The sequence below is a fragment of the Aythya marila genome (genome assembly GCF_965140915.1).
Source record: "Aythya marila genome assembly, chromosome: 5".
NCBI lineage: Eukaryota > Metazoa > Chordata > Aves > Anseriformes > Anatidae > Aythya > Aythya marila.
This window is the reverse complement of record NC_139046.1, coordinates 5,139,877-5,162,542: the sequence shown is the minus strand read 5'-3', so window position 1 is coordinate 5,162,542 and position 22,666 is coordinate 5,139,877. Positions and strand designations below refer to the sequence as shown.

At 42.2% G+C, this 22,666-nt stretch overlaps 1 protein-coding gene across 1 annotated transcript in view; it reads right to left on the bottom strand.

The window, feature by feature from the left end:
* Positions 1–3,305: 3,305 nt before the first annotated feature.
* The window catches only part of KIAA0586, a gene marked incomplete at its 5' end in the record, with an annotated part of 70,064 nt that continues 50,703 nt past the window's right edge, over positions 3,306–22,666 (bottom strand). The window contains one exon of the mRNA XM_082760958.1: positions 3,306–3,650. Coding sequence (XP_082617084.1) covers positions 3,508–3,650 — 143 coding nt within the window. The 3' untranslated portion in view covers positions 3,306–3,507. The remainder of the gene's footprint in view (positions 3,651–22,666) is intronic.

The following is a 22,666-nucleotide window of genomic DNA, read 5'->3' as shown; positions in this document are numbered from 1 at the left end:
TTTTATTTACCAAAAATCAGAAAACAATGGTCAGCAAATAATACTTCGCACATTTCAGCTTTGCACTTTCATAAAGCACGAGTCCAATCCGTAAACAAACACCCTCGTCCTGGTGCCTTTCCTAATGTCACACTCCGGCCAGCTTCACCAGGATGCAGCTGAACCAAAAAATAAAGCCAGGGTTTTCAGTTTCCACGCTACAATCCTGAAATAGAGCAACAACCTCCTCCCCCCACCTCTCTGCTGCTGAAAAATAGAGCCGTAGAGAGGTGGGGTTTTAATACTTTTCCTGGATGGAATTCTATTTGATGCCGTTAAGCTTTGATGACATACCCCAATGACTTGCTTGGAAGAAATCCATTTAGCAAGCTTGCAAATCACGCTGTTTCAGTTCTGTGAGTGCCCATGAGAAATGTGCATTTTCAATCACAAAAGCTGTAGAAACAAAATGGAACTTGGAGACGCAGACAGATGAATTCCTTATCGCAGCTTGGCTGCGCTCACCGAACATGTGCTTACCATTTCAAACTCCGGAAAACTATTTACAGGAATCTGAAATACAAGACTGAGCACAAAGTAAGAAATAGATAAATTTCTAGAAGATGATTTTTTTTTCCATTTCAAAGGAAAAAATGGAGAGGCTGATTAAAAACAAAGCAAAATCCCAACCCCCCCACAGCCTTGAGCTTGTTCCTAGGATTATAAAAACTGACTTGTAACATGAGCTGTGCGCTGGGTGCCGGATTTACAGAGGTCCCCTTATGTTTATGTGGCAGGATACTTTGTTTGGGGTATGTTTGGGGGAAAGAAAAGCAACTAGCTTGCAGTTCCTCCACCCTCACAATTCTCTTTGAGTGGTAAGTGGGAGGTTGCAGTGGGGTGAGCGGTTAGGACATCCCGCAGTGTGATCCCCACCAGCACCACCTGAGTCACACCGCCAGGCATCCAGAGGCTTCCCAAACCACCCGTCAGTCATGCCAAGGTGGAACAGAGCATAACTCCAGGTGCAATTTTCAAAACCAATAGGAAGTGGTCTGCACTGGGCCTTTTCTCACATATTTGCTTAAAAACACAGCTCATTTCCACGTGACTCTACTCCTTCCAGTACCTAAAGGGGGCTAAGGGAAAGCTGGGGAGGGACTTGTCAGGGGGTGGAGTGATAGGACGAAGGGTAATGGTTTTGAACTAAAAAAAAAAGGTAGGTTTAGATTAGATATTGGGAAGAAATTCTTCCCTCAGAGGGCAGTGAGGCCCTGGCACAGGCTGCCCCGAGGAGCTGTGGCTGCCCCATCCCTGGCAGTGCCCAAGGCCAGGCTGGATGGGGCTGGGGGCAGCCTGGGCTGGGATCAGATGGGCTGTAAGATCCCTGCCAACCCAAACCAGCCTGGGATTCTGTGATTCAGTCAATGAAAATATCTTTGACCCAAAGGTATTTAAACCTGACACGGTTGTTTTCCTGGTATGCCAACTGCCTCCCCCACCAGCCGGGACTGTCCCGTCACCTCCTCGTGCACTCTCCTCGCCGTGTGTCCATCCATCTGCCACATCTCATCTCACCCCGTTTGGCAGCTGTCTGCCTGCTCTCAATTCTGTTTCTCAACTTTGTTTAGCAAAGTGCAGTCCTGATCCTACAGCTCCGGGCTCGTTTGCTGTTTACGCTGCAACAAAGGGAACTTAAATTATATATGAGCATCCTAAAAAGCCTGGCAGATTAATAGAGCACTTGGAGCGTAGTTTCATGACGGTTTTTCTCTTGCTGTGAAGCTGGTTTAAGACTCTCCCCCCTCTCCACTGCATTTTGTTATCCCATCAGTAGCTCCAGTGCAGCTCCTTGATGCTGTGCTGAAGCAAACTGACGCAGGATAAAGGACATCCCCACCCTCCCCAAAACAGCTGCCATTCAGAGCATCGATCATGTCAATGGTCTGATTGAAGGACAACATGTTTGTGACACTGCATGGTGGGAGCCAGCTCCTGGTAATGCTCTCACAGTTGTACTTTTGTTTTTTTTTAAAGTGCTGTTGCATTTTGCATGAAGCCTGCCACGCTTTTCCCCCCAACCCAAATCTGCTATTTTCACGTCTGTCAAGACAAACAAGAACACAACTCTATAACGTGCTCAGGAGACCTCCTCTAAAATTGAATCCCCTGGATATTACTGACCTTGAACGCTTGAAGCTCTCTCTTTTTCCATTTACCCTTGCAGATTCTGCAGCAAATCAACCAAACCTCGTGTCAATGAGATCAAAATACAACCGACGGGAACTTTTAATCTTTCTCAGTTACAGGGAGATGAAATCAGTGCAGGCTCCATAAAATAAGAGTAATGGGAACTGCTCACGGTTATGACTATCTGCACAACAAAGCGCCTCCCATTAAGCGATGCAGTGGAGCTGTGCAGATGAAGTTATATGCTCCAGTGTCACAACAAGGTGCAAGTCAACCAAAAAGGAGTATTTTTCCCTAGCTTTTGTGAGCTGCCTGCATTTCCCATGTCTTTGAAAGTGCCACAGCGTCTCTGATTTTCCAGACAACCCCATGAAAAGCTCAGACTGGACAAGGAACAGAGCAAAAGCTGTGTTTGCCCTGTCTGGGGAAAACCTCCTGGTTTTCCTGCCGGAGCACATCCGAATCTCTCTTTTTTTGATTCACATAGATGCTGCTTGGGGCAGGCAATCTTACCTTTCTCCCCACTGCTGGACTGGCCACGTTGCTGTGAGCACACTGAGCAGTCCCTTGGCGGTGGCAGCGTTGCTGCTAATCATGGTGTGGCAGCTCTGACTACAGATCACCGAGCTTCCGAAGGGCTGAGACTACCAACTAGCTCTGTCCCAGGAGAAGGAGGAATTTACATAAAACGAATGTAAACAAATAACTTTCTCCATTCAGACATGTTTCAACAAGGACGAGACAAATCATCTCTAGGGAAATAACTATCAAAATGCTGAAAAAACCCTGTGGTTGTTACAAATAGAAGTGTCTCGCAGTAACAACATGAACCCTAAGGTCTCTTTTACATACACTTTTTGAATTACTATCTTGTGATAGCAGTCTTCGAAGGATGAACAAGCTCTGAAAGTATCCAGAAACAATTTTCTTGCAGACTTTGATTTCGCATATATTTTCCTCTGGCTCCACATTTCAATAGTACTGATGCTGTATTGAGCCAACCATTCTTTTCCCCATCATTGAGAGAGACCTTTGTCATGGATTTTAATACTGATCCCTTCCAGTCATTTGTACATACGATAAATATTTAAATGACCTTCATGATCATTGTGCTAAGTCAATGATTCCAAAAAGTATTTTATTTGCTTAAAAATATTTGATATATTCACAAGCAGAATCACTGCCTAAATTTACAATCATAATCGTAACAAAAAATTGTAAGAAAAACAGTACAAAATAAACAGCACTGAAAAACCAGTGTTGTGATGAAACATCCAGACTATCACACCAGGCAGACAAACATACCAAACAAAACCTTCAGACAGTGACTGTCAAGCTTTAAAATGTATCTGTCCCTGAAGAATCCGAATCCCCGTGTATGCTGCTCGTACTTTGTGTTGGGTTATCTGTATTCATGGAAGGCAGCTTCACCGACACCTTTGCTGCAGAAACGTGTGAATTTAAATGTGGGACATCTTCTCCTAGAAAAAAAAAAAGAGCAGAACAAAACCAAATTATTTGCAGTCTACAACAGGTACAACTTTACTGGAGTCCTCTCCGTATTGCATCGCTTCAGGGAAATACAAAGAGACAGACACCTGCTGCCCGCAGCTTTGGGGCATTTCAGCATGTGATAGTTCAGCCACCTCAGTTCTCTTTATCAGAGAATAAAGGGATGAATATCTGGACATACACAGAATGTGATGTATTTACATACACATATATTGTATGTACACACACACGTATACATACATGATCTCCAGTAGGCACGGAGCAACTTCAAACATGTATACAGCTCCCCACAGGAAAAACAAAACAAAACAAAACAAATGAGATCTGCAGACACTAAGAGAATCTCTAAAATCCATCGATATCTGTCTGTCTGTTTGCATCAAACCTTAGAAAACAGTAAGGCTGTTCAATACCACACAGCTTTATACCATCCTAAAAGGCAAAGCAACCTAGGTTGAAGTTATTGGCTACAAGTCCCATGAAGAAAAACACCCTGTGAATGCTTCGGCTGCCCAAAACACAAGTAAGAAGCTGTTTTAGCTTTTCCCAGCTCCAGCCCATTTCCCTGACTGCTTATGGAGGACACCAGAGGTGGGAAGGCAGAATGGTGACAGGCAAAAGCTCCTGCGTTTAGCCACGGGAAGGAGACGAGGTGCATCAACCCTTAGGGCTGAAGGAGCAAGACGTAAATCAGGCTAGAGAAAAGGTACAAAGCAGGACAGGAATAATGGCACTGGATGAATAGCATAGCATTCACAGAGCTACAGGAAGAGTATTTGGAGATTTCAGGTATCCTTGGGATATTTATTTTAAATGCAGCAGCTACAAGCAAAACAAACATACACAAGTCAGTGTAAAACAGCAAAGGCTCTCCTGGTGTTTGTTCTTATTCCAGTAAGCCATAACAATTCTCCCTTCCTCTATGATAGGCTAGGTAATTAAAACACTATTTTCTCAATGAAAAAAAGTTCTTTCACCCCAGTTAATTATCTACTCTGTCACTGTAGTAGTAATCGGCTTTCATCTGACTTGTAGCGAAGCACGCTTCAAATGACTAATTAAAACAACAAAATCCCACTGCAAAAATAAAGTTTCATTGGGTGTTTTTCATGCTCGAGCAGCTGCCAACAGCCTAGGAAGTCAAACACGAATGAAGCCAAAGATGGTAAAGCCAGTCCACGGAGCACCCTGTGCCAGCACGGGGAGGCTCTGCAGAGGTAGCAGGAGCACCAGAGTATTTTTGTGTCCCCTGAGAGCCACCACGCCACCTCCTTGCCTCGGCGACTTACGCACTTTGCAAGAAGCAACATCCAAAGTTTCACTGCCTACCCTCGCTTTATGGACTGCCTTCTTCATTACCAGCCCGAAACCCTCCCCAGAGTTTGTGTTGGCATGGGCCCGAGCAAATTAACACACGGGCAGTGAGAAGCCACGAGGAGCTCAGCATCTTCTGAACGTTACTCAAAAGCACATTTACAGTAACACCCCAAAGATGTGCAAGGAACGTACGTGTTTTGCTTTTCCAGAAGTCATTCCATGAGCTTAGTCTGTAACCATGCAAAAATAGGTTATTCAGACCAGGAACAGAAGAAAAGCAAAGGGTTTATTTGGTCAGACGTGAAGCTGACACACAGTAAAAGATGTGGATGTGTAATGCCCAAGGAAGCTCTGTAAATCATCCTAGACGCTAAAGCAACCCTCTGACACTATATGGAGTTTGATGCTTTCAAAGCTTGACTTCGTTCATAATTTCCAGTCATGTCACATTCCATGAGGTCATTGTTTCAACAGCTGTTTTCAGGTTTATGGAAAAAAAAAAAAGGGGTGGGAGGTATAAGAAGAATATTTCCTTATCCCAAGGCTCAGTAGGAACTTCACGAGCATTTGATTCTGGGGTGCTGAAAGACCATATCATATCAGTCTACATTCTTCTTAACACGTACTCTACTCCGTTTTACAGATATAGTATAGTTCCATTTTTTGATAGATATAAAATGCTAGAAGGACAGAGAAATCAACAGAGCATTTCCATCTGCTTGCTCAACTGAAAAATCAACAGGTCCCACGTTATCCAAACACCCTTAAAGATAAGCTTAAAAAAATACCCAAAGCAAACACTTTCCTTTTTCTAAAGGAAGAAATCTGAAGTCTTTGACTTTGTAAGATACACGCAAAAAATACGCAACTTTCAGCACTTTAACTATAAAAAATGATGGGTATCCCATTTCAGCTACTCAACAGCCTCTACTCCATGACTGTAACTTTCCAGGACAGAAAGCTGCTAGTCCTACGCTCTACGTGGGCTCAAAGATGCAACTATGACGTTACTTTCATGTGCACTTTATCATCGTCACCTCTCACTTAATCTACCCTCTGGCATGCACAGTGCAAACGTTTTAAAAAACACTTCCATATATACATAGAGATGTCTCTGTGAAGAAATACACAAACGCTAGCACACTTTTAAATGCTCATATTTATGTTTACGTACGTGTTTTTAAGCATGCATATGTACTGATGTCTGTAGTGGGCTTTTGCTGTACATCAGTGATAGTTTGCACAGCCTTTGGCCAGCCCCTTCTTTTAATACCATGATATTTTACTTTATTTCCCCCCCCCATCAGAGAGCAGCTCATAACCAATACGAAGTTGGTTTCCTCTTACACACTGAACTTTTCACAGCCGCAGATATGCAAATAGCAATGGTTATAATCTCCTGATATGCCATAAAAATCACACGGAAAATTCCTCCGCTTACAAAGCAAGGCACGGGCAATCTTCACAGCTTTTTCCTCTTTGGAAGCTCTGGAAATACTCAATATAATTCTGTAATCACATATGTCAATGTAGTTATAAAAATTTTCCTTGTTAAAATCCAATAAGTGGAACGCGGGACCTAAGGTGCCCTCCGTTCCTCCAAATTCCCCGTCACCATCTAATAGGATACATTCGTATAAACTGTGAAAGCCAACACCCCTCCTGAGTGCGCGAGGGTCTTCGGCTGGTGGAAACTCAGCGGTGACTGGAAACATCTTGGTGACCCTGGGATGGAAAAGGTCAGGTTTCAGATTAGGGATTTGTCCCGGGCTCGGCAATCTATAACAAACTCGTGTACGGTACTAAATTTCCAGATCTTTGTTTAACAGAAACATAAAAATTAATGGTGTGTCAACCATCCGGTGACCTGTGAAGGGAGTTTTTCCTCTACGACGTACCGTCACCCAGCGAGCATGCGATGTGCAAGTGCACCGTGAATGTGTGCCAAATGGAAAAGGAACTGAAACACACCGAAGGGAGGCTTGGTTACCAACACCATATGGCAACAATAAGAACAAAGAAAAATGTTTAAATCTTTCTCTTTAAATTTTTCTATTTGGCAAAATAAAAAGACTAAACAAGTCTGACTTTTAAGCCAAATAAAAACCATGTGCTTTAACTCCTTAAGGTCGGTGTCCATGCGTTGAATAAAATTTCCAATTTTAATCTGTTGGGAGGTAAAGCAGACCCTTATCTCATAGACGATGAGTGCTATCTTCACAGACAATGAATAGTGAAGACCAGGACCCGGGTTATTGTTTCGGTATAAAACCGGAGCTGTAATTACTGTAATTACCTGCATATGACTTCCTGACATTTATAAACAACCAGCACCCCCCAGAACCCTCCCTCTACTCTCTATCTGATGTAAAAACTGAAGCAGCTAACTTCTAGAGCAAGAATAAACTTCCAAGCACATGAAAAAAGGCAACGAGAATGCAGCACTCTCATTCCTTTAACAGCGCGGGGTAATCTCAATGGCTTGTTTCTTCTTCTGCCAGCTTCCAGCTGCTTCACTTTGTTTATTACTGACTTCAAAGTTTCAGATGCTGTCTTGTCCCGACAAATAACTTCCTCCAGATGGCATTATCTCAAGTGTTCAGGGACAGCGGAGCACCTGCAGATCTATAATTCAGCATCTCAAAACCTCCAATGAAGTGCCTTAATATTTTTTTTCCCTCTGTCATTCCCCCCCTTTTGCTTTTTCCCTATAAAAAAAAGTTCTACATCTGCGATATAGTTGCAAAGACAGAGTTGTCAGAAATTCTTTACGGTAATGACTGGTAAGTAGAAGAATATCTACGAGCCCAAAGATAACTGAACCACTACAAGTAGAAACACTTTATCTGCTCCTCTTACCTGTAATTCAAGATGTGAGATATGTACTGGGGACCACAGTGTGTCCCCAGTCTATTTCTCCATGGATTTCTGTAGGGTAGCAAAAAACCCCACCAACACACTCGTTTTCATACCTGCTCATAGAAGTAAACTACCAAGAATATCAACACAAGAAGCTGGATCTTCTGCAAAATCCAAATTAGTCCAGCCTTGCTGGGCTGACGTATATTGATAAGAAACACCCATATTTTGATGTAAGCAATTCTGAAGGCTAAAGTGAAAGAGAAAACACACTGCAGTGTCAGTCATGTTACTAATTATAAGGAGCAGTATTTCCAGTCCAGACTCAGGTCTAGCTAGACCCCGTACATTGGCTTCATAATTCAGGGTTTCTGGAATTTAATGGTTTACTCAGTTGAAACCTGGTACGGTAAGGGACTGCTCACACGGCCTCAAGATGGCAAAGAATACAACATTCTCAGAAATGAGTACGACCATCAACAGTTTCTCAAATAACCCGGTCGTTTGGACAAAATTATTCTCCATTCATTAGACACGATAGGTCCTCCGCTCTTCCAGCCCTGGCCCGCTTCCACCTTGAAATCATATGCATATTTCTATTATTATGGAGATGTCCTTCCTCAGCTCTGCCAGAAACGAAGCGAAAATGTTTAAGCACGTGTGCTTTTAGGGCAGGGACTCTTCTCGTTGTGTAAGCACATTGCTTACACAAGGCCCTCGGCTGCAGGTCAGACCGCTGGCTCCTGCTAGGACTGAAACACAAAAAGCAAGAGCACAAGATGCTCTGCTAGGGCAGGCGACTCTGTTCTCTATCCCCCAAACAGCCTATCCCCAGCTTAACCAGCTTCATGACAAACAGGAAAGACTCTAGGCAAACTTAGGCCAAATTTCCAGGGCTGAGTTACATGAAAGGGATAGATTTACAACTCAAAGCCATCAGTTATTCTACAAAAATGGACTGACATCTGTAGGGCCGGAGCCAAAAATGTCTGGATCTAAAAGCACGAGTCGACTGCTTGAGCTGAAAAAACACAGTTTCATTCTCAGAGGCTTCAGCCAAGTCATAAACCCCATAAGTGGGCTACAGCCACCAGAGGAGACAGAAAAATATATAGTACGAGTTCAGTTGAAGTTTTGACCTAAACTTGGCAAATTCCATCTTCACATGGTGCAATGTACTTACAGAAACCGTGTGTACTAACGCACAGAGAATAAACACGCACACACACACAGGCTTTTCTTTTTTTTTGTTTGTTTGTTTAAGCCGTAATGTATATCCTAGCCATAAACATTGCTGAAAAGAAAATAAATCAGATCCCGAGTCAGTAAAGGAGGGTGGGACCCAGGCTAAGCAGCTAACAAATATTTCAAAGCAGAATACTTGAAAATGGTTTTTCCTCCTCTCAAGTCTGAGTTCAAGGTTCAGTGGTTTTCCAAAACATGTTATATTCCCACCACCAGCAACACTAAACAGAACAAAAACTAGAAATACATAAAATAAACTAGAACCAGATTTTTCAAAATCCTAATACAGTTGCAAGAGACCGGTAGGGAAGGGCAGACAGAAAGCAGCTCCAAAAACATCTAGGAATGAGATTGCAGAGTTTACTAAATAAATATTTCCTTTTGGTGACTAAAATCTCCTCTACTCCCTGAGATCTGGCATGGTTTGCTCTGCAGAATATCTCATTGTTTAACAATGAGGTTCCCCAGCCATATCTCTTGCTGTTGCTTCCCAGCAAACCACTTCCAAAAGCTGTGTAACGATCTTTCCATATAGCTACAACATTATTAATATGAAGAAGAAATATTAAAAGTCATCTTCAATGGTCCGTATGGAAGCCTGTGTTTTTTTGGACGTGCGAGCAGCTGGAAAGAAATCATCATTTGGGAACTTTTTAGCCTTGCTGCTTCTTGATGGCAACCATTTTCTTGTGGAAGAAGGAGAGGAGGGGGCTGCAGTAAACCTTGAAGCAGCAGGTATCCAAAAAATTGTAATTATTCAGAAGTAAAAGAGACAATGAACAAACAGGAGAAGGAGCCAGCCCATCACTGGTCCAGAGTCTTTGAAAAATCACTAGGAAAACACGTAGCTTGTGCAAGGCTGTGGGGGGAGAGCAATCTCTAAACCCACAAGAGAACCTAGGTAACAGCTGGTGGAGTTGGGAAAATCTGACAAGTGATAATTAAAAAACAAATATCTCCTAGATACTATTTTTTTTTCTACTTTCTGCAAAATCTAACAGGCAAGTGGAAGGGAAGGCAATTTTAAAGTATGGTGATATAGAACTAATATATTTAGCTCCATTATTCACACCTTCATGTTTGGGGATCCAAAATGCCAGGTGCTGAAGCAAATTAAAGAAGCCCAAAAGAAAACAGACTTATATGATCGATAGCAGGAACGCAGAGCAAATTGTAAAATGAACTTACGCAGACCTCCCTCAGGATGCAGAATCATCCACTACAGTCCTAGCAGTAGGCCTGGCTCCCCTGAGACCTCCTATCTTTACATATTAATTGCAGTAATACTGCCAGCAATACTGCCTCCAGCTTATCTACATCATACCACAGCACTAGACATAATAGCATTCAGAGCCTACATGGGGAGTGGCAAGGGAAAAAACCAAAGCACCTATTTAATTCTTGAAAGTTACACGTCTTGTTTTTATTTTAAAATAATTAAGCAGTAATTTACACGTGCAATTGGAGCTGAACAAACAAATGCAATCATATTTCACCATAAATCAGGGCTGCAGCGGGTTTGAAAACGAGCATCTTCCAGGATAATGAACGATGGGTGTCCCAGGGAGGGAATTCCCTAAGTAAATGAAGTTCCCTTATAGGTTTTCATAGTGGCCAGAACACATTTTGGGTTCCTCCAGAACCTGTTTCTGCCTCAGAAGTTTTGTTCAGATCAGTTTGGCCTAGGCAGGAGGTCACCAGCAGTAGGATGGCTCTCACACAGCCTTTGCCATGCGGTGTCCGTAGCACTCGGGATGTGTGTTCGAGGCAAATGACGATCCCTACTTATCAGACAGGTTCCCTACATCGCAGGTCAAGACCGAGCATGTTCTCCACAGTGGTGTTTGCACTGCATCTGCTTACTAAACATGGCACGCTCCATTAACTCCTCAGCTACGTGACTATTAAAACAATTGTTAGGAATGTAAGAGAACAACTTTCGGTGAATGTGGGAGAAGTCACAAGCTGCTTTCTGTCACTTGAAACGTGATGGGAGCCCTTGATGTGCTCGCTCTGTCACACAGACAAGAGGGTTTCCTGGGCAGGAGGTTACATCCCCTGCAGCCACGGCAGCAGCAACGCACACCCGGGTCACAATGAAGGCTCTGGGATGGACATCAGGAAGAAAAGAGAGAAGTTTCTGTACCACACGGCCCCTCTGGCTCTGCTGCAGGGCAGAATTTCCTCACTGCAAATCACTCTCCACAGGTAGTGCAGTCACTAAATGCATCCTTATCATAAAAACTTATAAAAGATACACACAGAACAAAAACCTGTTCAAGTAACAACCTTTTTTTTTTTTTTTTTTTCTAGATGACCACTTCATCTTGTTGTAGTTCTCTATCCTGCATACTTGCACATTCACACAACCTCATGCATTTGTTTTGGTGATTTTCACTTTCAAAGTCATGGGATTCTCCATATGGAAACAGTTTGCCATTACTGTACTATCCTTACAAAAATGTGCCTTATTAAAAAACCTATACCTACAGCACAATTAATCCAGTTTGGTAATTGCACCTTTTAAAAAGATCATTCCCCCTCCCCATGAAAACAAAGCAAAGCAAGGCAGAACCAATCCAGCCCTATACAGTTAGCATTTCTCTGATTTATTTCAATAAACACTGCAACATCTCTACACACACATTTCTAGCACGCATGTTGACAAAGTCAAAGTTAAAAGACCTCCTTTCGAGCCATTTGTTAAACAGCAGAAGATGGCCACTGAAGATCTTACCATTTATGCCTATCAATTAACTTTGAAAGAAGTATTGGCAATAAGCAATTCTAGGAAGTCTAAGGAGGTAAATAATTTTTCTATAGCTCAAAAAGAATACCATACTAACCTACATAAGTAGGCATACTTTAAAATAATAAAAATATTAAATGTCTTTACTGGAAGATCTGCTGGGAGACACTTCATACACAAGTGTCCAGACCTTGTTCTTACAAAGACCATCTAAGCCTCCTCTTGAAATGAATACCAACACGATGACGGGTAACACTGCTTCTACAACCTTGTGCCCTGGACCAGACACTTGGAAAAATCTGACAGCAAATACCTCTTTTTTTAATGTGCTACTTTGACATTTGTTAAAGTCTAAAATGTTTAAACTTTGTGCAATAGAAATGAGCATTCTTCCTAAAAGAAAAAAACAAAGGTGGGGAGAAGAGGAGAGGAGAGAGAAACAAAAACCCAAGCACCTGTTACATGGGAAAGGACAAAAACAAAACCCCTTGGAACACTTGGGTGACTCTGACTGTTCGGGGTTGGAACTAGATGATCTTTAAGGTCCCTTCCAACCTGAGCCATTCTGATTCTATAAAAGAGCTCACAAATAGCTCTAAATCGATAAAGTCATTGAACTGCAGAAACACACTGCTCTACAGCTAGGCAGCCTACTTAGCATACTCCTTAACCCTTCATGCACTTTACTACTTATTTTAAATGACACCCTTCCATCTCTGCTAACTGCTGTTAGAAGCAGGGAAAACACTGCTGATGCCCCCAGCAGCACTGTGCCTCTCGCAGATTTCTGCACTGCCCAAAGGTCCCAACAGCAGCAGTGAAACCAAGGACTGCTGCGAGCGACCCAGATGCTGCTCTGCACAGATCCCTGAGCAGCAGCAGTCTGGCAGTGCCCTCCAAGACATCAACACAACCATGTATGTTGGCTTCTCACCTGGGCAGATGTCCTTCACCTCCAAAACTGCACACACACGAAACTTGAAACTTCGAAGAAGCTGGCTCTGCTACCTGGTGGTGGTAATTCTTTTCCCTGCCCAGTGCCAACTTCCTTCAGAAAGCATTGCTCTCTCTGACAGTCGCTTTTCCCAGTCCAAAGTGGTGGTGCCAAACTTGGCTCGCACTCAGTTCACCAACAGCTTTCTTCACTGCTTTGGGCCGTGTGATTAATATAGCTCGTAAGCAGCCTGAATGAAATTCATTTATCAATTGTCTGGGTTTAAATATTCCTGGCCACGATCTGGAGTGGAAAGGAATGCGTAGGGAAAGCAAGGAGGAGTGTGTGGGAGCGGTTTCCTTGCAGAGGTGCAGGATGTTGTGTGCTCCACGACTCGTGCAGGTGAGCAGCACAGGTGCTTGATCTGTGCACGGTGCTAGAGCACACGCTGCACCTCCTGATCCACGACTTGTACGGTGTTTGTAGGAAGAGCAATTGTGGAAATTACCCTTAGAAAGCAACTTCTGGCAATGACATATAAAAGCAGTTATTTGAACACTCCCCATCTGCCACAATCACACACACTGTGCAGCAGTACAAAACGCACAAAGGTACAAAAACTCCTGAAAAGCTCTGCAGGCCTCGAGTTGAGATGAGCTCGCACACAACACACAATTCCACAAAACAGTAGCTGAAGCCTGGGACTTACAAGATTTGCAGGTGAAGAATTAGGATCTAACTTAGTTACATATGTACCTCATGTGCGTGCAAGGCTATACAAAATGTTAATACTGAAGAAGATCATGTATGAGTCATTTTGGTCCATAAGTAGATTTTAAAGCATCTTATGGAATTTAACATCTCTCCAGTAACTTACTTGAAGCCAATTAATTCATATCACATATGTATTACACACATACCTCCACACTCCTAGGTGTAGGAACACTTACTCTGCAAGTACCAGATACATCGGTCTGCTTTCCTGCAGCTTCTGCACACAATCATGGAAGGATCGGAAATTTTAAACACATTATCCATTATTTTCTTTCTTTCTTTCCCTCTCTTAAACATGGGCTATCATGAAAGAACCAATTCCAGAATACACTTAAAATTCTCTACATAGACAAGTTTGGGAACACATTTCCCCTCATGACCATTCTGTCACTAAGAGCTATATGGCTGCACTGCCTGCACAAGAGCAGAAAAGAACATCTACATTAGAGAACAACATTTCAATGTCACTGTTATTTGATATATATATATATATATATTTAATCTTTAAGGTCTCTGAGAACAGGGCAGTCTCCTACGACACGGGAAGCCTGGCAGAAAGGGGCCTGGATCACACCTGGAGCCCCTCATGGTTCTGTAATGCAAACTGCAGCACAGCTTTGCTGCCCAGGTTACAGTGAGTTCTCCAGCCCTTCCCTGCTCCTTCAGGAGAGAAATAAACAAGTTAATGCAGACTCAGTGTTCACTGCTCTTTATTTTCAGGGAACTGCTTGGAAAGTGAGTACAGTAGTAGCCAAGGTGCAGCATTATTCATACAACCTACATTTATCATGCCCAGAAAGTTTCCTGTCTACTGCTGGAAATGTATTCTAAATCTGATAAGAAAAATCCCCATTAAGAATCATTTGCTTGTTTAATTTTCACTTATTGAGCTTTAATGTACCATAAAAGTAAGTAATAACAACAGTGCCTTAAATAAATATCGCTTGTCTTGTACTCATTAATGTTTTAGAAGAGCACGTAACTGCCTCTAGATACAGGAAGCCGCTGGAAAATAAAAACTAACCAATCATATAAACCAAAGTAAGAGCTTTAAAGAATTTTTTGTCGAGGCCTGAGTTCAACAAAAATGTATTCTGTTCACTGTACACACGACACCGATGGGAATAAGAGCCAGTTCAAGTTCTAAGTTACCATTACTTGGGTAATAGCTTCAAGCTGCAAGGCACAGCTGTATAGGCCCAGCCAGACAGGCTATCACAGCAATGCTTTGATAGCATGGGGCCCTTAAGTGTCAGGATATAGAAAAGGCAGCAGTTGTTGGCTGTGAAAACAGTCTGATACAAACCAGATGGGGACTTACTTGATGGGCAACACAAAGGAAAACAATTGGCTCATTCAACAAAGTCAGGCCACTGCCCCAGAGAATTAACAGAAGACAATAACAGTCAACCAGAGTTGATGCAAACAAGAAACAGCCATGTGGTTATGGTTTAAGGAATTGTTTCTCCTCAGACTAAACATAAAGTTTTGATTTCTAATTCTTATATTCATTAATTTCAGTCCAGTTTACAAGCACCCTCTTCCTCCAAAGCCGTCCGTGTAATTCATTTATGTAGCACCAGCCTTCACACACCTACTTAAACAGAAAAAAATTACATGACAAAGAAGGCTGTATTAATCTAATGTTTCCTGAAGAATGCCAAGACCTCAGACAACTTTCTGAACTGTGTCAAACAACATTGCAGATGAACAGCACACAGCGTGTTATTAGACACACTAACTCTGAGACATTTGCATGAATACAGCAGTATATTTACCGATTCGTTCCGATTTTAAATGAATAAAGCCCACTAGGTCACATGCTGAGTTACTGGCATACAGATGTCTTCTAGTTTTGTGCAGAGTTCTGTGTTTTTATTTATTTTACTTTCTCAGAAGTAAACTTCAGATCAATTATGTTACCACATAACAGTCTTGTTTGTCAGGCTACAGTGGAAAGTCTATTAAAAAAGCTATTATCAAGCTTTTTTGGAAACAATCACAAGTTTAAAAAACAGCTATTTCAGCCATAACTCAAAAAATCCCCAACCCTTTCAGTTTGAGAAGCATGTTTGTAGAAGATTATGGTCCAAAATCTTAATTGCTCTTGCTGTTTTATTACAGGAAATATAAAAGTGACATGTGCAAAGGTATTTTGATTACAAATTACTTACAGAGATTGCACAATAAGTCAGACCTCTAAGGGCCTTCTGCAATTTCACTCTCAGACTGAAAACATCTGAACTTTCTTTTCATACACTTCAAAATGCTCGCTCTGGCAAGCTCTGTGCTGCAGTGCTCGGTACATAAGGTTGGACAGCACATCCTCGGGGTACCCAAGCAAGCGCACCTACAAAATGTGGTGACGAACAACGTCCTGGATGCCTTAAATCCCATCGTCCTGGGATCCGTCAGCCTCAGTGCACCACCACACATCTCCTGAGCTCCACTACTGCTGGAGATGGCTTGATTCCTGGATTTCTGAGCAGTGTTGGATGAAGTAAACATCTTCTAAATATACCACTCTGGCCTACAACGGGTATGCATGGAGACGACTCTTCTTTATTAGTGCTTCACTTCCCATGCAGACTGGCAAAAAGAGCTGAGTTAAAGAGCTGAGTGTATGGCTCTCGTTTAACAGCCAACTCTGGATAGACAGAGCTGGGGAGTTTGTCCTAAAAGGGAGGAAAGGACTTACTGAATTAACAGAGTATGGGGTCAGGGGCTCCCTGTTGTCCTGAGTGGTTCTAACTTCTAGCTACTGGGGAGCTCGAGCCCGTGAGCATGGTTTTATTTCAGAAAAGACTGTAGGTAGAAAAGGACATTTTTCCTTCAGTTTCCTGCCGTAAGCACGGAGCCAACACTCTAACAAAGCCGTTGTGTACTGCGCTCTGTCTGAGCTCAGACATCTCTCCAGCAGGACCACGAGGCTCCTTTCCAAAAGCACAGCCAAATTCTTGAACCCTCCGATGAAGGGGCGGGTTGTCACATCGTAGCAGAGAGGATTTCGCCTGCAGTGCTGCTATTATTCATTTTGCACATCATATATATCGGGGTCAGAACGCATTCTTTTTACGTACAGCTGAAACTTTGGCCTGAGTCCCTTCGTTAGGCCCTCTCCAGATTAGGAACCCCAGGAACAGAGCAGCCTTTATCAGCCCCTAACCACAGAGATAGCGACTGTCTTAGCCTCGCGTTTAAAAGCAGATGAGAGAGGAGCAAAAATCTCTCTAAATCCCACGTCTGCCTGCACAGGCAAACCCCAATGCTTCTATAGCTCTTGTAAAAATGTTTTTAGACAGCGTTAGTCAGAGAACGCCTCCACAAAGGGCTGTATGCAAAGGCCAGCTGGAGCAGGGGGAGGCACGACTGGCCGTCCATTAACGTGAGGACTCTCAACAGGAAACTCTTTCCCCCCTCTTTTCTTTCTTTTTTTTTTTTAAAAAACAACTCAGGAAGGAAGCTTCATCTTCAGAAACAAGCGTTCCCTGTGTAATCTCGCTGCTTGCATGCCTCTAGGATCTGTTCCAATTACCGAAAGCAGCAACATGCACTTTAAAGAAGCTAATCGTGTATTTACACTGTAACACAAGCGAGTAAATATTTCCCATTTATTAATTGTGATTTACATAACAGCGCACAATGGCAGCTGTTAAGTAAATAAAACAATTTTCTCAAGATCTGTAATTACGGTTTTAGGGTTATAAAAACAAACTGAAAAAAAAAAAAAAAAAAAAAAAAACCACCAAAAAACAACAGAAATGAAGCAACTGCCAGCAAATTCCATGCCTCGTACGTCCACTGAAGATATGGTGGCCTGACCAGGGACAGAAACTGCAGCTGTTGTGCTGTCTTTAAACCAAGCACAGCTCTGCCCAAGTCTTGCAATAGGTGCAGTGCAGAAAACGAGGCCACAGTATGCAACGCTGAGATGATTGCTGTACTGTAACAACAGAGGTAGGATGCAGATCAGCAGGTCGCACCAGATTAAGCCTAACCTGCTTTGAATGCATAATTTTGACCCAAACCGTAAATGTGATTCTACCTGACTCTGCGTGGCCTGAGAGATGCACATTTTCATTCTTTGCTTATGGTTGATGATGGATTATTTTGCATTACAGACACGTGCCTATCTGACACTAAAGAAGAAAGTGTTAATAGAAAGTCAAAGTCATGCTGTACACAAAGAGAAACAGTCACCTCCCTGCAGCTAAAGCGTTGGGGAAAAACACATTTTACAGAACTGCTACGAATTTTGTGTCACACTCAGCGACTTGCACTCAAGTTGTTTAGAAGCGTGCTTAAAAACAGCTCTTCCTGCTTTAAAAGCAAAGCAGAAGCTTTACATTAGAGAAGAAAAACAGTCTCCAAGTGACAAGAGATACACAAAGGTTCTAAATCTAAATTAAGATTTTGAAGGTGTACTTTTTTTTTTTTTTTTTTTCCTGAAAGACAGCATTCATGATGAGAACCAGAACACAGTAGCCCACAGACAAAATGTAACCCATCCCCGTTATTTACTACCGTTCCTTGCAAATGCAGCCACCGAAAGCATACTTGAAACAGGTATTTCAGGGACGAGAAACTCTGCTATTTTACTTTCAAAATGAGTTTTATGGAAGATAAAAAGTGCTTTAGCCAAGCCTTACATCTGCACATATTCAACCCTTATAAAATGGAGTCCCACATGCAATCTCGGCAGAGAGCAACAGGTCACACATTACATCTTCAATCTTCACTCACCAGTCCTTACCCCATTTTGAAGAAGAAAGCTACTTTGGCAGACTGCATTTTCTCCCAGTCAGCATGTTATCAAAGAGGAGCAGTGCAATTATTTATATAGTATTCCTGATTCGGAAAACTTCCTAAATAACATTTACTCTAGGGCCTGTTGCCTTACTTGAAAGCTTCCTCTACTCCTAATTCTAAGCAATTAACCTTGACATGGCCTATCTTAACGTGGGCACTGCAAAGATTTCATATTCCATTATGGGCAGTCTTTGTATCACTGTATGGAGAAGAAGGTGATAGAAAAGCCTGGCCTCTGTTCAATGCGTGGAATAGGTCTGCTTACTCCTAAAGGATCCACAGAAATGAGTAAAATAAAATACGTAGGTAACTACACTGTTCATGAACATGAGAATTGCCTGTAAGTCAAACCCTCTCACAATATAATAAGCAGTAAAATTAAAAAAATAATAATGTTACGATTTGACTGTGGACACCAATCATCTAAATATCCATCTTTATCGGCTAGTTCGGTTTTATTAAGAACAACTTCACAGCTATGCCTTGCCTCGGCTAGCAGGGGGAAAATTTACAAAGCATTAAAAAAGAAAAAAGAAACAAGTTTAATGGCTGAGAATGACAGCGTTTGTAAATCCCTCATTCCCTTTATAAAAGAGGTTTGCAGGCAAAGACTGTGGATTATTCATTGCTCGCATTAAGCTACCTCCACACGCTGTATGTACCGTTGTCCTGGTAATTTCTCCTCTACCCAGGCGTTCCTCACACAAACAGCTGGCTCCTTCTGATTTTGATGGAGTGCTTTAAAAAGCTGAACCGAGAGCCTTTGAAGAACAGGTAGAGCTGAAGGGTGTCCAGCTGCCCCTGCCCAAGGCTCAGCACAGCCAGGAAAGCAGAAGCTGTTCATCCTGGTGCTTTTCTCTCAGATGCTTACAAGCCACGAAATTATAAAGGGCAATATCTGCTTCCTCTGCCAACCAGAAAAATAAAACAAACCCTTTGTACCGAGGAGAGAAAGCCCACGTTTCTCCTATTACTGCGCTGTAAATGTTTCTTCGAGCTGAAATACGTGCTTGTAATGCTCTTTGTCTTCTTCTGTCACCATTCAGTATCCACACAATGTGTCACCAGCCTTAAAGACTTTCCTGGCCTGATACCAGTGCCTTCTAAAAAAGAAATGCAACTTCCACACTACAAAGGAAACATGAGATAAGAGGCTTTCTGAAATGCCTACTAACCCAGTCCAGGATGGTCATCCTAAGGGATCCTACAGTGAAACCCACTGAGTGAACCAACTGGGAGTCGGTCTAGCTGAGATGGCTGGGACGGGTGCTAAGGGCTGCTCAGCCGATCACATTACCACAAAGAGGATGTGTAAAGGGACTTCAGGCCCTATACAACTGAGCAGCACATTCAGGACAGACTGTTCTGACACCTGCCACGACCTGCTGCAACACACACGGCACACAGAGCAGCTCAGGATGCTCACCTCCCAGCCACACACCAGGTCCTTCTTATAAACCATGGCACAGGGCTGTGGAACCACTAATTTGCGAGAAACTTCTCCCTCCAGAGAAGAGCTAACTGGAAACAGCCCTCAGGCTGATGTAAGCATGAAGTACGTGGGGAGTCTCTGTCCTTAGGTGGCTTGCCCAAGCCCATTAATTTTTTCTGTGTGTCCCCCCTTTATATAAGCAATGTTTGCATGAAAGGGGAAAGCAGGTCAGCCCAGGCGGCTTGCTACCATCTGCTTTTATTCAGAGCTACTCAAGATCAGTGCCAGTGGGATCGGTGCCCATTTAGGAGGTTTATTGTGTGTGTTTATTTTTTGTTCTTTACAATGAAGGCAACAGCAATTACTGTAAGTTTGTAAAAGTGCATACAAATCATAATACACAATACAAAGCTGCTTCAGTCAGATCCCAGCGTGTTTACACATCCTCCACAGGCTGTGAGAAAGGCAGCTTTGGCACAACTATTTGGATAGCCTGGTGAGGAGTGTGTTAGTGTCCAGGAGATGTGAGCCTGTATCAAAGCCATACCTCGCCTGCAATGCACAGCACCTCTGATGGATTCACCAGCACATGAGAAATACACAAAAGAAAAGAGCACCGCATTTTAGTTTTGGTGCTTAGCTCCTGGCTGGATGAGCATCAGGGAAATTAGCAACGCTGCGGTAACCTACTTATATGAAATCCCTCTTTGCCACCAGACAGGCTTACAGTAGGTGGATTTGCACAACTAGAAAGTGGAACTGGTTAAAAAAAAAGAAAAAGAAAAAAAGAAAATCAAAAGGTAGAACGCCAAAGTGGAAATAGCAATTTCAAGCTCTCAGCTGGTATGTTACAATTCTCTTAAGAGTGGATATGCAGCAGAAAGAGGTTCTCTCCTCTTGCTGAGGATTCCGCCTAGAATAACCAAAGAATAAACAAACTTTTATTTTATTTTTTTTTTTAAAGGAAAAACAGAGAGAAATCCACATTGCAGGGATAAAGCAGGGAGTGGCTGTCACATACAGCTTAACAGAGCTGCCTGCCAGTGTGGACTACTTTGGTTCCAGCAGGTAGCCACAAGAGTTTAAAAAGCAAATGCAACTATAAATCTACAAAATTTAAAAACTAAACTAAAAACAAAACAAAACAAACAAACAAAAAAAAAAAACAGTAAAATTGGAAGGAAAATCCTTCACATTATTAAGAAACACTTTAGAACAGAAGATCCAAAGAACCCGCTGGTGTCTCTGCCATGAGATGCATTCAGCCACACCAGGTATCATATGATATTTTGAGGCAAAAAGGACATACAAACTCCAGAAGGTGCACAAGGATGCTCGGTGTAGTATTTCCAAGCATTTTTCAGGTTCCCAGTATGAAAAAGGGACCAGTCCAGCATTACTAGCACACCATAACCCCATGTATGAATCAAGTACCAAGCTTATTTTTGTTACTACCCTGAATTTCACGTTTATGATACATGAAATGTGCTTTGAGGGTTACCACATGTCACTGGATTAGATCACCTGCACTTTTTTAAAATCTAAGCTTAGGGAGAGAATCAGATGAAAATTCCTAAATATTCAACTTGAGCCCCAGTAAATGTGAAAAAAGACAAGTAAAAATCCAAGTATTTCACAGTCTCCAGAGGAAGAAACCCTTTAATTAGTGACGATGTCAGTATGAACAAGTTTTTCTTTCTCTTTCTGCTGAAAAAAAAACAACTGGTGCTGGAATTTAAGTGAAAATTTCTAGTGCCGTGTACAGACCAAAGGAGGGACTTAGCCTCAGCACAAGGCCAGAAGTGCCTTGGCAATACTTGGTAGTGAGGCAGTGCTGTCTCCCTCCGTGCCACTTAAGGAGGTATGCAGGAAGAGGAGAACTCTCAGAAATAATTTCAACTTCTGAGAAGTTGACGGAAATTGTGAAGTGACCAAAAACCTAATGCATGCAAATCAAAAATGAAAAGGGCCAGTTAAATACATGGTGTGCAAAGGATCACAGAGGAGAGGAGAGCATCTTCTTCTTGAGCATGTCAATCTCTAGCAGATCCTCATCCTGCAAGGCAGTATGAGACTGCTTGGCTCAGCTTTCTGTAGTATAAACTTTTTTTTTTTTGATTTTCTGTTTTTCTCTCTGATTATTTGTATTTCAATTAATTAAGATGCCTTTTGTCTGAAAAATAGTTGAGGTAATCACTGGGGAAAAAAAAAAAAGCAAACAGGTATAAATGACACATAACAGATAAATAATATTTACAAAACCCGAGCAATTCTAATCTACTGTTCAAAACACTCTAAGAGCCAAATACTGACTTATGGTAATTCAAACTAGAGACTCTGAAGTTTGCGACTGAGAATTTTACATGGGGATATTATGCAAAATGCATTCGTATTACAGAGATGCACATTTCTAATGCATATAACAGCTATGAAGAAAAAGCTAACAGCGCATGAAGAAAAAGCAAATGAGCCCTGTTTGAGAACTGGTGTTTCTGAGCACTTGGATCACCTAAAAGCTACTTAGAAAAAAGGCAGAGTTTCTGTGGGAAACACTGCTCTGTGTTTCCTGACTTGCTTGAATGTAAAATGTATTAACTGAATTATGTCAATGAGCCATCTGATAGCATGGGGAGGTAACTGCATGGGAAAGCCAGAGTCAAAATAATCCAGAAATGAGAGTTCTGAAGAAGCATAGAGAAAAAAAAAAATAATCATGTAGAACTCTACAGCACAAACATTTGCTTGTCAAATGGCATAATTATATCTAATTGATTTCATGACTTCAATTTCCAGGTTTCTCCCTCAGAAATTAGTCCAATTCAAGGAACACCGTAGGCTACACAAACTAATCCTACCTGTCAGGTTG